At 49.6% G+C, this 22,675-nt stretch overlaps 3 protein-coding genes across 6 annotated transcripts in view; 1 reads left to right on the top strand and 2 right to left on the bottom strand.

Annotated features, from left to right (window-relative positions):
• Positions 1-656: 656 nt before the first annotated feature.
• On the bottom strand, positions 657-10,277 carry GDPGP1 (GDP-D-glucose phosphorylase 1). Of its 3 annotated transcripts, none has more exons than XM_037833064.1 (4): positions 9,946-10,277; positions 5,973-6,053; positions 2,664-2,728; positions 657-1,857 (listed from the first exon to the last, which is right to left on the bottom strand). In XM_037833064.1, exon 4 carries the CDS (start codon positions 1,846-1,848, stop codon positions 691-693), a length of 1,158 nt encoding a protein of 385 aa, XP_037688992.1. In that variant the 5' UTR covers positions 1,849-1,857; positions 2,664-2,728; positions 5,973-6,053; positions 9,946-10,277; the 3' UTR covers positions 657-690. The 3 variants fall into 3 exon arrangements, with proteins under 3 accessions (XP_037688992.1, XP_037688993.1, XP_037688991.1); XM_037833065.1 differs by having other exon boundaries at positions 10,179-10,194; XM_037833063.1 differs by lacking the exon at positions 5,973-6,053.
• Positions 10,278-10,419: 142 nt separating this feature from the next.
• CIB1 (calcium and integrin binding 1) lies at positions 10,420-14,109 on the top strand. Its single transcript, XM_037833054.1, has 7 exons — positions 10,420-10,665; positions 10,796-10,830; positions 11,979-12,087; positions 12,776-12,926; positions 13,082-13,200; positions 13,283-13,371; positions 13,630-14,109. The coding sequence occupies exons 1-7, from the start codon at positions 10,615-10,617 to the stop codon at positions 13,649-13,651; spliced, it is 576 nt and encodes a 191-aa protein (XP_037688982.1). The 5' UTR covers positions 10,420-10,614; the 3' UTR covers positions 13,652-14,109.
• Positions 14,110-14,802: 693 nt separating this feature from the next.
• The window catches only part of SEMA4B (semaphorin 4B), a 34,578-nt gene continuing 26,705 nt past the window's right edge, over positions 14,803-22,675 (bottom strand). For both annotated transcript variants that reach the window (XM_037833053.1, XM_037833051.1), the window contains exons 5-15: positions 22,577-22,675; positions 21,821-21,932; positions 21,468-21,581; positions 21,184-21,335; positions 20,141-20,322; positions 19,894-20,044; positions 18,633-18,843; positions 18,429-18,544; positions 18,033-18,199; positions 16,474-16,559; positions 14,803-16,293 (exon numbers count right to left, since the gene is read on the bottom strand). In XM_037833053.1, the coding sequence (XP_037688981.1) occupies positions 15,551-16,293; positions 16,474-16,559; positions 18,033-18,199; positions 18,429-18,544; positions 18,633-18,843; positions 19,894-20,044; positions 20,141-20,322; positions 21,184-21,335; positions 21,468-21,581; positions 21,821-21,932; positions 22,577-22,675 (2,133 nt within the window). In that variant the 3' untranslated portion in view covers positions 14,803-15,550. The remainder of the gene's footprint in view (positions 16,294-16,473; positions 16,560-18,032; positions 18,200-18,428; positions 18,545-18,632; positions 18,844-19,893; positions 20,045-20,140; positions 20,323-21,183; positions 21,336-21,467; positions 21,582-21,820; positions 21,933-22,576) is intronic.

The following is a 22,675-nucleotide window of genomic DNA, read 5'->3' as shown; positions in this document are numbered from 1 at the left end:
AGGAGTTGAATTGTGCCACCCAAAAGGGCAGGTTGAAGTCCTAACACCTAGTACCTGAGAATGGTGGCCTCATTTGGAAATAGGGTCTTTGCAGGTATATTCAATTTAAGATGAGGTCATACTAGATTAGGGGAGTCCCCAGCCTAGTATGAATGGTGTCCTTATGGAAAGAGGGCAGACTCAGGGAAAGCCATGTGATGACAGAAGCAGAGAATGAAACGATGAATCTACAAGGCAAGGAAGGCCAAGGACTGCCGGCAAACACCGCAAGCTAGAAGAGGCAAGGAAAGATACTGCTACAGGTTTCAGAGGGAGCGTGACCCCACTGACACCATGATTTCAGACTTTTAGCCTCCAAAGAATACATTTCTGTTGTTCACAGTTGCCTGGTTTGCAGTACTTTGTTAGGGCAGTCGTGGGAAACCAAGACACACTCCCTTCTTAACAACGGGTTTGGCATCTGGGTTGAATCCAAGAAGAAAGGTGAGAAGCAGAAAATATGTCCTGACGGCTTGTTCGTCAAATTTATTCCTGGGTTTCTCTCCTTTGTAGAGACCACTTATCAGTTCTTTATCCTCCCTTCAGGCTGAGACAAATGAGGAGGCAGCCATGAAAATGCCCAAATGACCATTCTGGACAGCAGTCTGGAAAAGGACTTAGATGACTTAGAAAATAAATCCTGCCACAAGATTACTGTTCCTCCTGGGTCACCAGAGCCACCAGGGCTGCCTGCACCTCTTCTGCCTGGGCTGGGGACAGCAGACAGGCCTGAATGAGGCTCAGGGCAGCAGCCTCCGTCAGGCTGCTGAAGTCAAGGGATGTTTTCACAGGCAGGTGTCCGGCTAGCTCACAGAGGGCAACATTGAAGGCCTCGCCTTCCTTTATCCCAAAACTCGACTTTCGGGCCCAGAGGATGACTCGGATCCCTGTGAGGGCTGAGGAAGGAGATGTCTTTCCAGGTGGGGCCCCCCGGGTCACAAACAAGTTATGCGCAATGTCATGGTCTATCAGATAGTCAGTGGCCCGACATACCCTGGTTATCAAGGATTCCAAGTCAGGCCCTGGCCCGCTCGTGTAAAAGAGGAAGCCGGGAGCTGGGAGGGCCTGGAGCAGATGCAGATGGCCTGCAGGGTCCAGGGGCTCGCTTGGAGCCCCCTCCACAGGCAGTCTGTGGGCCAGGTAATAGCCATGCAGGTGGAGGTGGTTCACTGAGGCCAAGCCACCCAGGCTGTTGAAGCCGACGCGGAAGCCTGGGTGTGAGCTCAGCAGCACAGCCTCCACTCCTGCCCGCAGTGCACCCGGCAGCAAGCGCTGGGGGAGCCCATAGGTGGGCTCAGGCACCAGCAGCACGTGGCCCCACTCCAGGGGGCTGACGTTGATCATCACAAGGATGTCCTCTTGCTGGAGAGCATCAGGGAGAAGAGGCTCCCGGTGCAAACGGAAGAGGACTTCGCCTGGCTGGATCTTGTTGAAGTTAAACTGTTCAGGGTCAAAAGCCTGCCTGACGCTCCTGATGTTCTGGGGGCGCCTCCTCTGCACACCTCGCTCCACATTGAGCTGGGCTACAAAGCCCACAGCACCAGGGAGGGTTTGGGTCTGCAGTTCTCCGAGGCGGTAACGGAACAGTCCTAGCTCCATCCGCTGCTGCCAGGCAGAGCAGAGTGCAGCGTCAAAGCGAGAGTGTGGCAGAGATGCCGGGGTGCCCAACACATTCCTTGGCCACTGAATCCCTCCTGCCATGAGTTCTTCTTTCCCATAGATGAAGTCAGGAACACCTCGCCCTTCCCAGTCCTCACTGTTTGGTGGTAGCAAATAGGGAGTTTCATTCGTATCATGTGGAATGGCCATGGGGCCGACCTGAAATGATTGTAAAAGGTGAAAAATACTCGAAGCTATCCCATTTCTAGAATTTTTTTTTTTTCAAATAACCTTTACTATTTGTTCTGACTACGAAAGTAATATATGCCCTAGGTAAAATATTTAGAAAATTCAAAATTCCCTCATAATTCCGTCATTTGCAGATGTGCATACCTTTTTTTTTTTTGCTGGTTTAAAAACATATATTATCTATTTCTTTATAAAAATGATATATATATTAATTGAATAAAATTTTTAATGAAGGAAAAAATAAAGATAAAATACAGCACCTTCCAACACCTAGGGAAAAATCATGGTTTACATATAGTTTCATTTTCATATATAGACAGCTCTTGATTTTTTAACCAATCTTCAATGATTGTACACAAAGGTTGTTGCCAATTTCATACTATTATACACAATGTTGCAATGAACATTCTATAAATCCATCTTTGCAGGCATGTGTTTTTTTTCCTTTAGACTGCTGGGTCAGAGTAGGCCCATGGCTAAGGCTTTTGACACATACTCTGCTGCTAGAAAACTGCAGCAGTGATTCAGTATATGAGTGCACCCTTTTGTGGGAATAGCTTTTTCACTGCTTTGTAGTGATTCCAAATGGGGCCGTGTCTAGAACCATTTGGACTGATAATGGCCACTGTGTGCATAAGCGCCCAGGACCAATCCTTCAAGGGGGAAATGGGTGCCTGTGTTCACCTCTCACTGGCCTCTAGGAGTCCAGGGAACCCAGAGGTGCTGGGAAGAAAAGCCTGCTGTTGGCTAGATAGGACTTCAGAAAGAGGCATTACCTGAGTGGACTCGCTGCACTCTAAGTTTGGGTTCCCTCTGCTTTGCTGGTCCAGAAAACTTCTCACTGATAAATCAGAAAGGAAACATTAAAGCATGTGAAACAACATATCAAAAGCAAACTGATCCACCCGGATCAAAATGACAGAGTGAGAAGCTCAGGGCTCTATCCTCCCACAGAAGCTTAGAATTGACAGAAATATCTTTCTTAAAGCTCCAGAAAACAATTAGAGGTTTGCAGAAACAGGCCAAGTGCCAAATCAAGTAAAAGGCTACTTAGAAGTGATAGGATCTCATGGTGCCCTGGCTGGCCCTTCCCCCACCGCTCACTGGCTCACAATGGAGTCGGCCAGTGCTCCCAGTGCCGGTTCCCTGGTCCTGGTTCCAGACGGAGCAGATTAACACTCTGCACAGAATGAGAGCATGTATGTCTGGCACAGTCTGCCTGATGGCAGCCTGAGAGACTGAACCAGGATAGTCATAGGCTCGCTGCCTCAGAACTTGCCATGCATACAGAAAGCAGCTCGTAGAACTCTGTTACAGAATGCTGTGGGAGAGCAATCAAGTCGTAGCTGAGTGGGGCAAGGAACTGCTGACTGTAGGGCATGCAGTGCAGTGTCCGGGACCACGAGGAAACAGTTTCCTGGGGAAGAGGGGACATTTGTATCCCTGTAAATGGGGGAATTCCTAGGGCCACACAGACATGTCCAAGCATGTCCCCAAGAAGAGGCATGGGCAGAAAGGAGAGCACTTACACAGCTCAATCTGCAAAGACTGGGAAAGGTGTTCTCTCTTTTTTGTTGTTTTTGTAGGTGTTAGTTCCTGGCACCCAAGGAAAGATTTGTCATACACTAGCTGGATACAAACTTAAGGAATAGACACCCTGGTCTATATTCCAGCAATAATATATTAAAATATTCAAATATCCAGGTTTCAACAAAAGATTACAAAACATAAAGGAAACAGGAAGCAATGGCCCAGGGAAAGAAGATTAAAGCATTAGAAACCATTGGTGGAGAGACCAGACCTGGAACAGGCCAAAGACATTTAAAAACTGGTCCTAAATGTGGTCAAAGAGATAAAGGAAAACATGGACAAAGAACTAAAGGAAGTCAGGAAAATGATAGATGAACACAAAGAGAATATCAATAGAGAGGTGGAAATTATGAAAAGGAACCAAGCAGAGCTGAAGACCACAGTAACAGAAATTTAAAATGCCCTATAGCAGTTCAACAGCAGACTGGAGCTGGCAGAAGAAAGAACCAATGAGCTTGAAGATAAGACAATTGAAATCACTCAGTCTGAGAAGCAGAAGGAAAAAAGAATGAAGAAAAGTGAACAGAACCTGAGGACCCTAGGGGACACCATCAACTGCACCAATGTACACACTGTAGGACTTCAAGAAGGAGAAGACAGAGTAAAGGGAGAGAGAGAGGACATTCAAAGAAATAATGGCTGAAAACTTCCAAATTTGATGAAAAACATGAATATACACAGTCAAGATGTACAATAAACTCCAAACAGGATAAGCCCAAACAGACCCACGGTGAGCCATGTTATAATCAAACTGTTGAATGCCAAAGATAGAAAATTCTGAAAGCCGCAAGAGAGAAGCAATATGTCACATACAAGGGAGCCTCAATAAGATTAAGTGCCAATTTCTCATCAGAAACCATGGAGGCAAGAAGGCAGTAAGATGACACATTTAAAGTGCTGAAAGCAAAAAATGCCAACCAAGAATTCTATATCTGGCAAAACTGTCTTTCAAAATTAGGGAGAGATGAAGCTCAGATAAACAAAAGCTGAGGGAGTTCATCACCACTAGACCGGCCCTACAAGAGATGCTAAAGAGAGTTCTGCAGGTTGAAAGGAAAGAACAATAAACAATAGATCAAAGCTACATGAAGAAGTAAAGATCTCTGGGTAAGGATAACAGCAGGGGTAAATATGAACCCCAGTATATTTGGTTTGTAACTACATTTTTCATTTCCTACAGGGTATAAAAAGCAAATGCACAAATATAATGAGAAGTCAGTGGTTTTGGACTCATAATGTATAAACATTTAATTTTTGACAAGAATTACAAAAAGGTAGGGGGACAGAGGGATATAGGAACATAGTTTGTGTATACTGTTGAAGTCAAGATAGTATCAAAGCAAACAAGAGTGTTATAGATTTAGGATGTTAAATTTAAGCCCCATGGTACCTACAAGGGAAATACTGGAGAATATACAAGTTCACAGAGACAGAAATTAGAGTACAGGCTGCCAGGGCAGAGAGGACAAGGAAAGAGGTGTTAGTGCATAATGGGTGCGAAGTTTCTGTTTGGGGAGAAGGGAAAGTTTTAGCCATGAAAGGTGGTGAGAGTACTGCAAGTGTGACTGATCCCACTGAATGGTATGCTTGGGAATGGCTGAGATGGGAAAGTTTATGTTGTATATATGTTCCCACAAAAAAATAAAAGAGCAACTAAAGAGATGAAGGCAATTAAGTGCAATACATGATCCTGGATGGGATCTAACAAGAGGGGAGAAGAGGCCCAAAAGGATATTATTGGGACATATGAAAAAATTGAAATACAGACTGCAAGCTTCATATCAATGTTAAATATCTTTAACTGGATAACTGCATGTAAGGTGGATACATAAATAATTATCCTTGATTTTAGGAAATCTACATGACAGTATTAAGTGTTCAAGAAGCATTATGTACAAACTACACTCAACTGTTCAGAAAATGGATGGATAGACATATAGATGGGTAGATAAAATGACATGGCAAATGTTGCAAATGTTAAAATTGAGGATACACCAGCAAATAAGATGGGCAAGATCGCTGTCTTTATGGAACTTACATCTTGTGGTGAAGCAAGACAATAAACAAGAACAAACAAGTTAACTACCCATTGTGATAAGCACTATGGAGGGAATAAACAACTGATACAATCAAGTACAACTAAAAGGTAGGGATCAGGACATCCTATTTCCAATAAGAGGGCAGGGCGGGGCTCCCTGAGGCGACCACTGAGGTGAGACATAACAGGGGCTAGATGAGATGACCCGGGACCAAGGACTGAGGATCAAGATGACACAGAAAGGCTAAAAATATGAATAAAGATATGCCAATCAAACAAGCATAAATAGAAAGTGGGTGTGGCCATATTAATACTGAAGTTAAGTAGGAAGCAAAAATCATTACCTAGGAATACAGAGTGGGGATTTTAAAAACACTGATAAATCAGTCGTGACCACATAATGGGATTGAACCTTCAAGGAAAATCAGGAGAAAGGGAACATGGGTGGCATGTGTACCTTGTGCCAGGCAGCGGCGGGGTGCTTTCCAAAGCCACTCAGCTAACTCTCCTAACTGGCCAGTGGGGTGGGTTTCCTCATCTAAGGAGAATGGAGAGAGATTAGGCTTTGGAGACTGCAAGTTGTTGTTTGAATTCTGGCTCTACCATTCACTAGCTATGGGACCTTGAGGACTTATAATAAAGTCCAATTCTTTACCATAGTCGTTGGGGCCCAGGGCTTAGCTGTACTTCCCTCTCTCACCTCATCTCATACTACTTGTGGTGGTTTGAAGCTGTATATATTCCAGAAAAACATGTTCTTAAATTTAATCCATTCCTGTGGGTATAAACCCATTGTAGGCAGGACCTTTTCATGAGGCTACTTCCGTTAAAGTGTGGCGCACCTCAGTCAGGATGGGGCTCAATCCTATTATTGGAGTCCTTTACAAGCAGAGAGAGAAAAACCACAGGAAGCAAGAAGCTACATCAATGGAACCTAGAAGAGAAGGAAAGGCCAGGAGATGCCACCATGTGCCTTGGCATATGACAGAGGAGCCAAAGATTGCGGGCAGATGGTCCCAGACTTTCTTTTAGCCTCAAAACTGTGAGCTAGTAAGGTTCAGTTGTTGAAGCCAACGCATTGCATGGTATTTGCTTGAGCAGCCTAGGAAACAAAAACACTACCCTTCCTCTTGCCCACTCTTACTAAGCTAATTCCTGCTCACGGCCTTGATGCTTTCTCTTCTTTCTGCCTAAAATATCTTTCCCCAGATTCTTGTCATGGCTGGCTCCTTCAGTTCTCAGATAAATGCACCTCCTCAGAGAAATTTGTGTGACCAATGTATCTAATGTCCCAAGAAAAACAGGAAGAAAGAACTAGTATTACAGGCAGGAAAAAAAAATGTCTTAGAAAACAAACAAAAAAAGTGAATTATTTCAAAAATCCAAGAGTTGGTACTATGACAAAAATATAATCAATACTTAGATCCTTCAGAGTGCTCCTAAGTCAACTAAGTCCCAAAACCCAGAGGCAACAGCCTTTTCAAGAACATCAACTAGATGTGTCTCCTTTGCTCATGAAGTGGACACCCCTTTTCAACATGAACAAGTTAGGGTGGTCACTGCCTAGACATTCCTGAAGATCAGGAAAGTGATTGAACTAGAGGAAGGGGTAGCAACAGATAAGATGGAATTTAACAAAGGAGTATGAATACTGAATCTTTATATAATTTTCTTTTTCTTAGTTGCTAGGATATTAGAATAGTTAGAAGGAAAGAATTGAAATGCTGGAACTGTAACCCATATCATCCTTTGAAATTTGTTCTATAGCTACTTGTTAAATGGTAATTTGAAAGCTATACTTTTTTGTACATATGTTGTATTTCACAACAAGGAAATAATGGAAACTATGGTACTATAACTCATAATAACTTTGGAAATTTCCTATATATCTACTTGTTAAATCATACTTTGAAAGATATTACCTTTTTGTATATAATGTTATATTTCATAATAAGGAAATAACTGAAACTGTGGCATTGTAACCTATAATATCTTTGAAATTTGCTCTCTACTTGTTAAATTGCACTTGGAAAGTAGTCACTTTTATGTATATATTTTATATTCTACAATAAAAAATGAAAAAAAAATATAGTCAATAAATTAACCTTTGAAAAGTCTAACCAAGAAACACAACAAAACAAAACATTTACAGCAAGTAGCATGAGAACATATTTTTCAAAGTATAACAGCAATTCAGTTTTATCACCGAATCAAGAGTTGATGAGGTGCGGGATGGAACAACATGCTAACCAGATTCACCAGGGACTGCTGAATGGTCCAGAACATCTATTTAGTAACTTACAATGAAAAACATGCCACATGGGCTGGTTTGAATGTATTATGTCCCCCCAAACGCCATTATCTTTGATGTAATCTTGTGTGGGCAGACCTATCAGTGTTAATTAGATCGTAGTTCTTTGAGTGTTTCCATGGAATGTGCCTCACCCAACTGTGGGTGATGACTCTGGATAATTTCCATGGAGGTGTTGGCCTGCCCATTCAGGGTGGGCCTTGACCAGTGGAGCCGTATAAATGAGCTGACAAACAGAAGGAACTCAGTGCAGCTGACAGTGACATTTTGAAGAGGAGCTACAGCCAAGAGGGACACTTTGAAGAAAGCACAAGAGCTGCAGATGAGAGACAGTTTGAAGATGGCCACTGAAAGCAGACTTTTGCTCCGGAGAAGCTGAAAGAGGACAAAACACCCCAAGAGCAACTAAGAGTGACATTTTTGAGGAACTGCAGCCTAGAGAGGAACGTCCTGGGAGAAAGCCATTTTGAAAGCAGAACTTTGGAGCAGATGCAAGCCATGTGCCTTCCCAGCTAACAGAGGTTTTCCAGACACCATTGGCCATCCTCCAGAGAAGGTACCTGATTGCTGATGTGTTACCTTGGACACTTTATGGCCTTAAAACTATAACCGTGTAACCAATAAACCCCCTTTTATAAAACCCAATGCATCTCTGGTGTTTTGCATTCTGGCAGCATTAGCAAACTAGAACACCACACAACACAAAACATTCTTGTTGGCTGGTCAGTACATTCCCTCCTCTGTACAAAAATCTACCAAGAAGCAAAATGATAATCAGAAGATTGTTCAGTGAAGAAGGATTCGAGCCAATTGAGGTAGATCCAGATCACAGCGGGTCACCGGGCTGCAAAGCCTATTCCTACAGCTTCACCAGAAAGAGATACAGACCCACCATGCAGACATCTTTCCGTAGGCTGGCCACCACTGACTCTTCTCAGTCACAGTGACAGCTTTTTGCTCTTTGCCTCCCCTTTTACTAAATGAGGACCATCCCTTTTCTACAGAAAGAGCCTACTGTCAGAGACAAATAATCAGGTTATATCTTCCTGGGACTATACCCCTTTCACCTTGATTGGTTTCGGTGTTCCCTTAGCTCTGCAACCCCCCACTTCTTGGAATGGAATATTTCTACAATAGTGGAACTCATTATGTGTTGACATAGTGAGTCTTCCTAGAGCTACTCTCAGATGTCTGCCTTATTATCAAGTGCCGGGAACACCTCAGTCACTCAGCAAACATTTACTAAACAACTGCCACATATCAGATCCTGGGAATAATGATTCTCCTAGCAACTTATTTGCAGTTTAGCAGGGAAATACACATTAATCTAATTATCACCCAAATGAATATAAATTGCAAACATGACACATGCTGTCAAGGAGAAGCACAGGGTACTCTGCAAAATGTAAACTAGATTCCTAATCTAGTCTAGGGAGTCGGACAGGCTTCCCTGAGGACAAATAAGATGTTTAAACTGAATGATGAATACTAGTGGCTAACATTAAGGAGGGGGGAAAGGGTCTGGGAAGAAAACTTTCCAAGCGAAGGAGAACAGAGTGTGCAAAGACCCTGAGGCTTAGTGGATGAAGAGGAAGGGAGAACCCACTGTGGCTGTAACACAGCCCAGTGGAGAAGGCAGAAAGAGAGGCAGAATTCAGGTTACAGAGGGCCAGGATTTGGGTTTTTAACCATTTAATGGTTTTAAACTGAGACGGACATGCTCATTAGATTTTACAAAGATCATGGAGGAGAATGAATGGGATGAATAAAAAATAATTCCACCTCTTCCTCCCAGCAGCTTTGGAATCCTCACCTTTGGAGTAGTGTAGGTTCGTTTGTTAATTCATTCATTCATTTATTCATCCTATAAGTATTTACCGGGCGCCTACTATGTGCCAACCCTAGGGGCTGAGGCGGGACAAAGCAAACAGGTCAGCCTCGGTCCCTACCGCCCGGAAGCGCACAGTCTGGGGGTAGGGTAGATTCAGATGAAAGCACATGCCCTGGAATGAGGTGAATAGTGGAAGGAGCCTTGCACTGGAGCGACCACTTTCTAAATGCCGGAGACTGGACAAGTCTCAGAAGCCCTCCGGACCTCATTTGTAAAGTGGGAACCTACCTTATAGAGCTGTTGTAAGAAACGGGGATAACTATGCACAGTCCTTGGCATTCAGTGGGCCCTCAGCAAACGGTAGCAAGGTTATGGTTACTTCAGGAAGAGATGACAGGAACGACGAGTGCCCGGTGAAAATGTCTGGAGAGCCCTCGCTGGGCAGAGCAGCACCGGGCATTCAGTGAGTCTCGAGGTTTCCCGGATACCCTGGTTCCAGGGACTCCCCAGATGCGCTTTACCTGATCTCGCCCAGGGTCGCCGCCACCGCCTGCTACAGGCGAGGCAGACGCACCACACGACTTCCTCCGCAGCAAATAACGAGGCCATAGCGAGGACGCGAAGCCCTTACCGCATGCGCAGCCCTCACGCACGCACGCGGCGCGACCCGACCCGCCCACCCCGGAGGCGGGGCCGTGCGGCCTGGGCTCCGCCCCGGAGCGTCTGGCCCCGCCCCGGGCCCCGCCTCCGGCTCGCTAGGGACAGCTGGGAGCCCGGAGCCCGCCGACTGACCCCAGCTGGGAACTCCTGGGCGCTTTACGGAGGGGGCGGGTCCGGGAGCGGTGGCCCCAGGGACGGTTGCCGCGGGGACAGGGCGGTGACGCGACCGGAGGGCGGAAGTGAGAAAGTTGCCGCCGTCCCGAGCCGAGTTAGCCGAGCGGTGCGCGCGGCGCGGCGATGGGGAGCTCGGGCAGTCGCCTGTCCAAGGAGCTGCTGGCCGAGTACCAGGTGCGCGGAACACGGGCCCCCGGGGAGCTCGCGCGCGGCCCTAAGTTCGGGCGCGGGCTCCCGGAGCGGGCGGCAGGGCGATCGCGGCCTCCGGGCGGCCCGCTGACTCCTCCGTGGCTTTGCTTTCCAGGACTTGACGTTCCTGACCAAGCAGGAGATCCTCTTGTAAGTGCTGCCTTGAACCCCGCCTCCTACCTAGGGATCCTTTAGAGACGGTTCGGGGGGCGCTATTTTACGGATGGGCAAACTGAGGCCCTCAGAGGGAGGAGTAGCGGCTTGCCTGAGTCGGCAGCGGAGCCGGAACTAGAGCTCAGGGCCCCGATCCCGGGCCCGGAGCTGTGCCCTTCTCCGGGCACGCCCTGCCCGCCCGCGCCCGGGTCCTCAGCTTTGCACCGCGGAGCCGCCCCGCAGCCTCTGGCAAAAGTTGGGCGCTCTTTGACCCTACCCTCCCCTAGATGGTGCACCGGACTCCCGAACTTCCCATCCCTGTCCGGCAGGGGCTGCTGTGACTTTCGGCCGTCTTGACCATTGGCAAAACTAGAAAAGCCTTGGGAGAGCCTGGCTCCTTCTCCCCCACAACTTTACCTGAATTATATAGTAACAGTTAATGCTTATTGTGCGCCAGGAACTGTGCTAAGTGGTTGCCTACATTACCTAATTTAATCCTTCCAAGAGAAGTACTGAGACAATGAAACAGGCTCAGAGAAGTTTGGTAATTTACCTAAGACAACATTGAGAAGGGGATTCGACTTCGGTCTCTAACCCCGTTTTCTAGCTTTGTGCCAGCTTTAAGGTAGGCCAGGGCACTTGAGTGATGAGATTCCTGGGGTTCCCAGTGGGAAAGAGATGGGAGCTGAAGAGGAGGTGGTTCAGGATAGCTGCTATAAAGGAGGCTTTGGGGTGCCAGAGATCCTTAGAGTAAAAGTGAGAATGAGATTTTGTTTCTGGTTTGTTCTTTTTTCCCTGTTCTTCAGAGCCACCTTCTGGCTCCTTCCCCACCCTCTCCATCCCTGGGGGATGGATAGAACCAGGGCCCAGCATAGTGCCTGGCCAATAGGAGGCCTCAGTAAATACCCATCTCAAGGATGGGTACCATCTTGTACCCAAGATGTGCTCAGCACAGTGCCTGTTCCATATTGTGATGTGTGTCCCTTTGGCTTACCATTGCCTGATTACTCTCAGAAGTTCTCCGTATGTAACTTAACTCTTTACCTGGTTTACAATGAGTAGCAAGGCAAGGAGCAGGAAATGTGATACACACAGAAAGGCTGTGACTGCTTGAGAGAGTCAAGGAGTTCTCCTGTGTCTGGCAGAGCCCACAAGCGGTTTTGTGAGCTGCTTCCCTCGGATCATCGGAGCGTGGAGGAGTCACTGCAGGCACGAGTGTCCTTCCAGGAGATCCTCAATCTTCCAGAGCTGAAGGTGCCAGCCTCCTACCCCCTCCATACATACACACCCCACTCTTTCTGCTAGACTCCCTAACTTTCCTGCCACTTGCTTGGAGATCACTGGCCCCATTCTGGTTCTTTCTCTGTTTAGCCCAAATTTCCTGGGGCAAGGACTTTTACCAAATCCCAGGAAAATTATTTAGAATAGTGTTTTTCAAACTGGGGTTGTAGGACATATTCTAAGAGGGTCAAAGAAATTTTGTTCTTTAAATGGAGTCAAGATACCCTATTACAGTTTGAGAAATGCTGTCCAGAAGCTGACTGCACCTCCTAGGCTGCCATGAAAATTATTAGGCAAAGGACCTGGCTCAATGACTCGAACACAATAGGTATTCAATTAAATGTGTTTTAAAATAACCAGCCCATCTTGTTTCCTGTGCTTAGGATGCCTTCATCTTCCCTCCCTGTCCTTATTAGAGGTGTGTGTGACCTGCCTTTGGGTTAAACACTCAGGAAGCCACTGCCATCCCTTCCCCAGCTGGGTTATTGGCCCCTCAGGTCTCCATGCTGGCCCCAAAGCACTGATCATTCTCCCCCACAAATATGAGCTCCATGGGGTGGGTACCATGACTGGCTTCCCTGAGTTCCCTGTTGGGTTTGATGAGTGTCTGCCCCAGGCTGCATCCTGGGCCATGGCATTCACAGAAGGCTCTCTTGCCTAGGCCAACCCCTTCAAGGATCGAATCTGCAAGGTCTTCTCCACATCCCCAAACAGAGACAGTCTGAGCTTTGAGGACTTCCTGGACCTCCTCAGTGTGTTCAGTGACACAGCAACCCCAGACATCAAGTCCCACTATGCCTTCCGCATCTTTGGTAAGGACCAGGAGGAGCTTGGGATGCCACCCCTTCCCACGTGATTTTTTTTTTTTTTGGTGGGGGGAGTACGGCTTGGAAAATAGGGGCCGTTAGTGGAGCTTTGGAGCTCAACCTGACCATGCCCTTTTTGGCTTCCTATGCCTGCTCTCCAGATTTTGATGATGACGGAACCTTGAACAGGGAGGACCTGAGCCATCTTGTGAACTGCCTGACGGGAGAGGGCGAGGACACACATCTCAGTGCTACAGAGATGAAGCAGCTCATTGACAATGTGAGCAGCCAGCCTGGGCCAGGCTGGGGAGCAGGCGGGAAGGACAGGGGCTCTGGCCTGAAGTTTTCACTTTCCTAAACAGATCCTGGAAGAGTCCGACATTGATAGGGACGGGACCATCAATCTCTCTGAGTTCCAACATGTCATCTCCCGTTCACCAGACTTTGCCAGGTATGACGGTGGCCCCCTACATCCTGCTTACCCACAGGTCCCCATCTGTTATATCTGGGTCTAGGATGTTACTCTGGGAGAACGAAAGCCCCCTGCTACTTCTGAATGTCTCAGGGTAGCTTTTCTTACAGAGGGAACGGATAGATATGGAATATGCCCATTCCAAAGAAAGGTCTTAGGGGGGTGGTGGGTAAGTTGGGGTTTGGTCCCTACCCCTCTTTCCCAGCAGAAAACCCAATCCACTCTTTTCTCATTCAGCTCTTTTAAGATTGTCCTGTGACAGGAACCACAGCATGTGGTCCCAGCACCCTGCCCAAGAACCTTTCCACTGCTGAGCTGTGGCAAGGTCAGGCCTGCGTTGTCAGGGCCGGCCAAGCTGGCCCAGCCTGGAGCTGGCACTGTGCAGTCTGGCCCCTGGAAAGGGAGGGCCCTCCGTGGCAGGGCCCTCCCTTTCCCGCTGCCATTGGCATTACTTTGTTTGTGTTTCTATTAATTGGTAATAAAGGTTTAGAAGTTTTGACCCTGTGTGTGACACCAGAAGCTCTGGTATGAGGAAGGATGGAACTTCTAGGATCCTTTGCTCATACAGGGAATGAGTAAGGTCTCAGGGAGGGGTCAGTCCCCCACCCCGGGAGGGTGTGACTATAAAGGGATGGCTTGTGGGGTGGAATGTTCTGAATCCTGATTGTGGAGGTGGTTACATGACTTTCTACAAATGTTAAAGTTTATAGAACTTGACACCAAAATAAAAAAATTAAATTACTATATAATTTTTAAAATAAAAATTTTTTATGATTTAAAAAAAATGCCCCTTGTCCCCTTAACCCTGCTGAACTAAAGGATGGGCAGTAAAAGAGGTTGAGGTCAACTCCACGAATCCCCTGGGCGCTGATTCTGCCACAGCCCCCCTCCCCATCCCACCGATGGGTTAAACTCCCCACCTTAAGAATCAGGAGCCACTAGGCGATGTAGTTGGCCAAGCCAGGCCAACTAAACACAACTAAGCACAAAGGATAAAAACACTACAAAAACGACACACCATCCCACTATGCACTATGATCTCCTGGAAAGAGGTGGCTTGGAAACCCTCCAGAATTCAGAGAACCAGACCAATGGTCCAGTCAAAGAGCAACAGTCTTTTAAGAAGGGCTGTGATTAGATTCTAATTCTTCAGATTTTATTAAAAAAAAAAAAAAAGTAAAGTGCATCTTATTAAAAAAAAACAAACAATATAAAATCCACATAAATTCAGGGCCCCTGTGCTGGGCAGTGTCAACATCCCTTAGGGTGGAGGTGGTGCCAAGGTGTGGGGGTGAAAAGGGACTGGAAAGAAGAAAGGGCGTTGTTCCTTGCACTGAAGACAGGGATGGGTGGGGGTGGGGGAGGCTGTCGTGGGCTGGGATGGAGGAAGGCAGCAACAGAGCCTTTCTTGTACTCCGGGGAGGGGGAGGGGGTGGGGTGGTGGTGAGCGTGGTGCCATGAACCCCCTCCTGGGCTCATGCTGCCCTCCTCTGGGTGGCCACAGCCTGATACAGGCTGGAAAGGTCCAGGGGGCAGGTCCAAGCCCAGGCCTGGTAAGGGCCACGGTGCCAGCCTTGCCCTCTGCTCCCTGAGGTGGTCTCATGATGATGGCAACAATGACATCTTCGGCTGGCAAGGCAGGGCTGCAGGAGCGCCCAAGGGGCCTGAGCTGGCCCTGGCTCTACATGCGAAGGAGTGGCCTGTGGCAGTAGGATAAGGCAGAGGTGAGGGATTTCCAACTCTGTCTCCAACAACCACCTTGGACACATCCTCAATGCACCCCAGAGGCCGTGAGAGGCTGGGAGGCCTGTGCACTATGGCAGCTGCCCAAGTGGCATTCTTGGCTGTCTCTCACCCCTCTCACTCGTTTCACATTTTCAACTGTGTCTTGAAACAAAGGGCTCAGTTTACCTGGGGAGCACTGTTCTGCCCACCTGGCAGGCCCCACTGGGCCCTGGAGGGTAGATGCCCCTGTTCGGTCAGGACCCCGGGGCCATGGCTGTCTGGGTTGGCGGGGCCTCTTCCTGGCTGAAGAGCAGCAGTTCAGCTGGCTGTCATTCCCGAGGTCTGGGCTGCATTTGATGAGGTGCATAAGTCCAATGGCCCCACTGAGCACTCACAGCCCGACATCAGGGTGGCCTCCTCTAGAAGTCTGCTCTTACACCACGGAGTCCCGAATCTCAGAGCCCAGCCGGACCCGGGGCCGGGGGCACACAGGGGATACTTCCACATAGCTGTCTTGGATGCTGAGTGGCCTCTTCTCTGACTCAGTGAAGACCCGGGGCCCGGGGGAGTTATCAGACAGGGCCTGGTAGCCTCGGTGGTCAAGCGGGACACTAGGGGGACCGACGCCATTGAGCGGCCGGGTCTCAGGCGGTAGTGCCACAGGACGGGTCCTGGGGTGTACGCTGGCACACTCCCCCTGCTTCAGGAAGACTTTCATGCCATCCCGGTGCCGGTAGAGGAAGAATAAAGCCAGAAGTACCACAGCGAGCCCAAAAAGCACGCACATTGCCAGGAACTCATTCCAGTAGGACTTGTCGGCACCCCAGCTGGCCTTGCCACCAGCTGGCGCACTCACACGCGATGTGTTGATAATGACGGGTATGCTGCCACCCCGGTCTGCTCTGTCTGCTGTCTCGTCCTCTGCCACCTCGGGGCAGTAGCTGGCCACCAGCTGCTGGACGCCATTCTCCAGGGACCAGCACTGGAACAACCCCAGCCTCCGCTGGCTGCCAACCAGTAGCAGGTCCCCCGTGGGCAACACGCGGCAGGAAGCGGAGGCATTGACGGGGGCCCCATTGTGCAGCCAGAGCCGGCTCGCCAGGTTGGAGAGAAGCAGGCAGGCCAAGGTGTTCACGGTGTTGGGCTGGAACTGGACCCGCTCACACGGCTTCTCCCCTGTGGACAGAAGCGGCTCAGGGTGAAGGTGGCACAGGCCCATCCACCCTGGGCCCTGCTTGTCACAGTGAAGGGAGGAGGGTGGAGGGAAAGTCATTTACACCCATCAGTGCCCAGAGAGGGTGTTCCAAGCAGACTCGGCCCCCAGGCCTCTCCTCCACCCCTTTGTGGGCACCTTACCTGTTGGTACAAAAGACCGGGGTCTGACTGAAGAAGTGTTGCAGAGCTCCTTGGCATTGGTTCCCTCAATGTCCTGGACCCACGGCCTGAGGACCAAAGAGAGTCTGGAATAAGGCAGGAAGCCCCCTTGGTCCCCAGTCCCCCCGCCTCAGTACAGGTGCTGGCACTCACAGGATCCCGCAAGGGGCTTCCCTGGGCTGATTTCCCACCCCTGCAGGATCTGAATCAGCATCTTTTCTGTCTATGCATTATTTATTTCAAATGAAGTTACTCTAATATTTCTCTTAACTATAAATGCAGTATTCTTAGCAAAAGCCAGGAAGGGTTGCTGGATCTATATAAATATATCTGTCTCTCTTTTCAGCAATGCATATGCATTGATTTGTTTAAGAAGAAAAGTAATTCTTGATGCACACAGAAATCTTGGAAAACTCAATTAAGCACAAAGGATAAAAACACTACAAAAATGACACATTATCCCACTATGCAGAGACTATGACAATCTTTGTGTCGTATACAGGTATATATGCATGTAGGTGTATATATGTGTATCGGTATACAGGTGTACATATGTATACTCACTCATGTTTTTTTTTGTTTGTTTTTTATGTTTCAAACCAATTCTTGGTGAATTGGATTTTTTTAATTCAATTTTATTGAGATATATTCACATACCATGCAGTCATACAAAGTGTACATTCAGTTGTTCATGGTACCATTACATAGTTGTGCGTTCATCACCAAAATTAATTTTTGAACATTTTCATTACCACACACACACAAATAATAAGAATAAAAATTAAGTAAAAAGAACAATTAAACTAAAAAAGAACACTGGGTGCCTTTTTTTTGCCCCCATTTTTCTACTCATCCATCCATACATTGGACAAAGGAGAGTGTGGTCCATATGGCTTTCCCAATCACTCATGGTTTTTTGAAATACAAAATCAGCACCAGATATATCCTTATGTGAAGCAAGAACACAACAAATGTGACAGATCCCGTTTTTATTTAAAATACATATATTTATATATATTTTACACAGAAGGAGAAAAATTTGGGAGAATCACAGTGATTCTCTCTAGGTGGTAGCATTAGGTTTCATTTTTAATTTTCTCATCTCTATTTTCTAAGTTATCTACATGAACATTTTATAATCCAAATAGGTTATTTTGAGAACAGTTTTTAATGGGCTCATTCATGAGCTATTGTGAAGCCCTTATTTTTTTGTTACTTAGACACATTTCATGTGTCAGCCCACATTCTCCTGCAAGGCTTTTCAGAATTGTGGTATTTCATACTGTACCTTCTCGTATCCCCACTTTACAGACAGGTATGGCAAATATGAAATTTCACTGGTGCTGACGGCATGCATAATGTTACATGCAGTAACTCAAGATGAATTACTATCCTTTAGAGTGTCAGAAGGGGAGCCTGGTGATTATGCCAAGGCAATGGACATAAACGAGGCCTGGAGGGATCCTAACAGGGGCAGGGAAGGTGTCAGGCCATGTGCTGGAGGATGGACAGGTGGGGAGGGGGCCTTGGGGAGCTCTCACCTGGAGGCCAGCTCCGGCTCATAGAGGCTGGTGTGGGTGCAGCTGGAGCCACTCCAAGCACAGTAGGGGTCCCGGGCCAGGAGGCAGTCCCCACAGCTCTGGTACAAGCTGCAGTTCGCCACAGGCACCTGGACTATGCCCGAGTAGGAGGCAGCATACAGCAGCCCCTGCACAGCCAGACACAGGGGCTTAGAGGCCCAGAGCCACCTGCCTGGGGCCACCCCTCCCACTCCCAGGCACCCCCACTTTCTGATAGCCCATGCCAGGTACTGAGCCAGGAGCCTGTGTCTTTCCATCCTGCTGGGGCAAGGCTGAAAATGCTGGGTGGGGACTGCTGGGTAATAATGGAGAACACCCTCCAAGCATGCTGCCCGGCCTCCATCTGCACCCGCTCACCCCACTGGCATCCAGAAGCAGGTTCTGCACAGGCTGTCCTGGTGGGAAGATCTGGAGCTCCTCAATGATATGCATCCTGGGACCCACGCCCACAGCCTTGTGCAGCCGGCCATCACCTGGACATGGACGGGACTCAGCCTGCTGCCCATACCCCTCCAGCCGGACCCCTGCTGCCCCCGAGCCTGCCCTGCTGCAGGTACTCACCTGTGCCCAGGAAGAGGACATCATAGGTGCGGTGTAGGCCAGACACACGGTGTACGGCCACTCGCTGGTAGCGGGCCTGGGGCTGTACCAGCAGCAGGTGGCTGCGGACCTGCCCGTCCATCAGGAAGTGGTCCTTGAGGAAGTTCAGCACACGGTCTGGGAGTTGCAAGGATGAATTGATCCTCCTTTCCCGGGCGCTGTTGGTGATGCACTGAAGGAGAACGTGGTGGTGTGAGGCGAGCACTGCTTCAGGGCAGCAGGCAGGCTGCTAGACCCTGCTGGGACTGCTGGCCCCACCTCCCTGGTAGACAGCAGGGATATGTGCCCACCCGCGGAAGCCAAGGCACATCACTTCCAGTTCTGCAGAGAGGTGATCTGGAGGCCTGTGGCCAAAGCCTGGAACGTGGGGAAGCCCAGGGCTCTGGCTGGCAAGGATTTCCTTGCTGTGCCTCCTCCATGCTCATCCTCCACCCCACACCCCATAGCCTAAAGGTCCATGACCACACTTCCTGTCCCTGTGGCATCCTCTCACCAGGACTCTCGGGAGGCCCTGGCTGACCAAAGCTTCCAAATACAGCAGAAACTGGCTGCCCTTATCCCCATGCGTTCCCATTCCTACCTGGCGCTCCCTGATTCTCTCTGCCTGAGGGTGTTCTCTGTGGGGGCCTGAGTGGTGATAACCTGAGTGACCCTCAACTAATGAGGCACAGGAGTTGGTGAAAACGCCCAGTGGGACGATTTTGAGATGTGTTCCATAGGGCAGGTCCCTAGAGGGACTGAGCTCCGGGTGCCCACAGCGGTAACCGTTCACTGACACATCTTTCTCGGCTCTTCTCACTCCCCCTCATTCTTCTATTCCCTCACACTGCTTCCTAGAATCACCTCCCAAACACACCATGGGCACTCATCCTTATCCTCAAGGAGCCCACTAGGCTGGAAGGAAAGAAGAAAGGACCCTGTGACAGTCATTCACTCAATAATCAAGACACAGCTCTGTCCTCAAGGAGCTCCCAGTTGTGTGGGGAAGAGGGATGAGTGGGTGGACAGCTACAATAGCGATGGGGGACACAGCTGCCCAGCCTGAGGCATTTCCACATTCAGGGCCGCCTCTGACCCAGTAAGACGAGCAGGCCTGGGCTTTTGCCCCCATTTTAAAGATAAAAAAACAGATTCCGAGAAACCAAGTGATTTTCCCGAGGCCTTGGTCACACTGTGGGAACCCGTCTTCCCAGCACCCCACCCAGGGTAGAGAAGTACCTACCGCCCCAGGCCGGGGTGTGGGCACCGGGTAGGTCACGGTGTACCACTGCCGCGTCTCACGGTTCACCTCCTTGTACAGGCTGTCGAAGGCCCTCTGCACATCCTTCATGGTGAAGACACAGATGGCAGAGCCTTCGGTGGCCCCCCGGTGCCTGCCAGGAAACGGCGGGATTTACCCGGGAGCTCTGAGGCCCCCAGTCCCAGCCGCCCTTCTCCCTCCCATCCCCAGCTGGGTCCTGGGGCCCTACCATTGGGAAGTGAAGACCCCGTAGAAGAGGGTGTCATGCCAGTCCTGGGGGCTGGGAGTCAGCGTGAAGACGTCCTGGAGCACGTTGAAGGGGAAGCCGTCATCAGGCCGGGAGCACAGCAACTGGGCCTTCAGGAAGGATGTCCAGCGCTGCTGCAGGATCCGCTCACCGCCCTCATCGCTCTGGGGAGAGGGAGGGAGGGGCTGGGCTTAGGCACGAGCCGGGCATGGAGGCGCTGGAGGCTCAGTGCCCCTCCCCAGAGGGAGCCAAGCGGGACACCAGGAACGAAAGGTGAGCCAAAGCCAGGACTGGGCTCCATTTGAAACCACGAAAACACAGAGGCAGTGTGAGCATCCCATCACCAAGAGGCTGGAGAGGTAAATACCAGTGCATTCCTTAAGGGGAGCGCGGTTGCCAATATGGAAAGATGTCCACGACTTACTGTTGAGTAAAGAAGGACACTCAAGAACCCTAATACAATATGACTCATGTTTGTAGATAATTTTAAAAATATATAAATACTATTATATTATTTTAAATAACATAAATATAATAAAAAGTGACTAGCAAGAAATATTCTAAAATGTTAACAGTGGTCACCTCTTGCGATGGGATTATATTGCCTGCTGCATTTCTAAGCACTTTACACAGATGAACTATTTTAATGCATGTAACAACTCTGAGGTGGGTGTTATTATTATCCCCACATAATAGAAGAGGAAACAGAGAAGGGGAGGGACTTGCCCAAGATCACAACAAGCAACAGGGTTTGAGCCCAGAAGTCTGGCTCCAGAGTCTATGCTCTTAATCATGCTGCCACAATGCCCCTTTCTCCTGTAAGTGATTTGTGTGTGTGCTCTTCTGTATTGTCACATTTTTATAGTAAGAGGTATTTAAAGAGAGAGAGAGAAGCCATTGGCCAAGCTGTTCCTCCCTGGGGGCTGGGGAAGGCGTGGCTTGGGGGCCCCTGGTGTTTTCTGATCCTGCACCCCCAGAGGCTTCAGGGTCTCTGGGTGCCCACCCGGGCAGCCCTGCCTCCTCACCTTGCAGATACGGGCGATGCGGGACACAATGGTGTTCTCAAAGAACTCAAACTCCTGGCCAGTCTCACTGAAGAAGAAGTAGATCTTGTCGTCGTCACCGTGCAAGCTGCCCAGGCTCTCGGGAATGTAGGCCGAGGCCACGAAGGCTGGGTCTATGGGATCAGTGCGGGGTAGAGTCAGCCCCAGGGTCTGGGCCTTGGGAGAGTCCCCCTCCCTCAGGACTCTGGTGAGCGCCAAGGCCATGGGCCAGGTGCCGCCCAACTGGTGGGTGGGGAGGACTTCACCTTGCAGCCAGTTGAGGGAGCTCTCTGTCTTGGTGGGGCGGGGGCTTTGGCTCCGGGATATGGCCGGGTCATTCCCCTGGAAGCTGCTGACAGTGCCAGTATAGAGCTCCCCATCTGCCAAGAGAACATTCCCTTGGGAAGGGCCCCATAAGCATGGCCACTTCTCCCCACTCAGGGCCCGGCATGACCCCAGCACTGCCCATGTCACCTGGGGAAGGGAGGGGAGGGAGCAGGAAATGGGAAAAGCCTAACCGGGAGTCTGCACGTCCAAGCAGCCTCTGGGAATCAACATGGTGGCTGGACCCACAGCTTGGGCCCAGGGCCCACCCTGCCACCCTACTCCCAACACTCACCAACCACCAGAGCCGTGGACTTGAAATTTGGGTCAAAGGGACAACGGCCTTTCCCATCCTCCAGGAGGACATTCCCCACCTCGTCCTGAGCCAGACTGAAGTTCTCCATGTTCTGCAGGGGAGCAGAAGGGGAGCAGGGGAGCTCAGGTGCATACCAGGGAATGAGGAGTAGGCTCAGGCAGGAAAGAAGGACCAGAGAAGGCAGTGCTGGGGGCAGGCGAGGTGCTTGGAGAGAAGGGGACATGTGTCAGAGAGACTAGTCCTCTCCATCCCCACACCCAGATTACTGCAGGAACTGGCTCAGTGTCCTCAGGAGGCAGACAGGACGAGCTACATTTCACAGAGAAGTGACGAGGCTTAGAACAGTGACAGGAGCCAGGCAGGGGCAGAGCCACGAGTCAAACCAAAACAGGCCCTTTTTCGATCTGACCCCAATGCCGGTGCTCTGATCCGTAGCCTCAAAATGCCACACTCTGCAAGGGTGTGTGTGCAGAGGGGAGAAGCTAGAGGAAGCCCAGGAGGGCAGTGGGTCATGGGCCTGACGGGATCATTGTCCCAGGTGATCTCATGTACCCTCCTCCTTCCCCTGCCACTGCCCCACTGTGGGTCAGGGTGACAGCCTCAGGGCCCAGTGATGCCTAGCAGCCTCCCCTCGGGCTCTGATCTTCCCCAGCAGTGAGTGCTGGAGAACACCCCAGGGCAGAAAGAAGGGCAGTTCCCAGGGCGAGAGCCCCAAGGCCGAGGAAGGGCACTCACGATATAGGTGCAAAGGGGGCTGAAGGCCGCTGTGCCACAGGTGAACAGGTGGCTGCTGTTAAGTGGCAGGAGGATCTTGACATAGTTTTGACAGTCACG

The sequence above is a fragment of the Choloepus didactylus genome, chromosome 4, assembly GCF_015220235.1.
Source record: "Choloepus didactylus isolate mChoDid1 chromosome 4, mChoDid1.pri, whole genome shotgun sequence".
NCBI classification, from domain to species: Eukaryota; Metazoa; Chordata; class Mammalia; order Pilosa; family Megalonychidae; genus Choloepus; species Choloepus didactylus.
Note: the sequence above shows the minus strand (reverse complement) of the source record. Positions and strands in the feature narration are given on the sequence as shown.

What these genes read in the sequence shown, in the direction of transcription:
- CIB1 (XM_037833054.1), top strand. Translation starts at nt 10,615, where the DNA reads ATGGGGAGCTCGGGCAGTCGCCTGTCCAAGGAGCTGCTGGCCGAGTAC. An exon ending in AGCTGCTGGCCGAGTACCAG is followed by an intron (nt 10,666 to 10,795) that starts GTGCGCGGAACA and finishes TTTGCTTTCCAG; the next exon opens with GACTTGACGTTCCTGACCAA. An exon ending in TCAATCTTCCAGAGCTGAAG is followed by an intron (nt 12,088 to 12,775) that starts GTGCCAGCCTCC and finishes TCTCTTGCCTAG; the next exon opens with GCCAACCCCTTCAAGGATCG.
- GDPGP1 (XM_037833064.1), bottom strand. Translation starts at nt 1,848, where the DNA reads ATGGCCATTCCACATGATACGAATGAAACTCCCTATTTGCTACCACCA.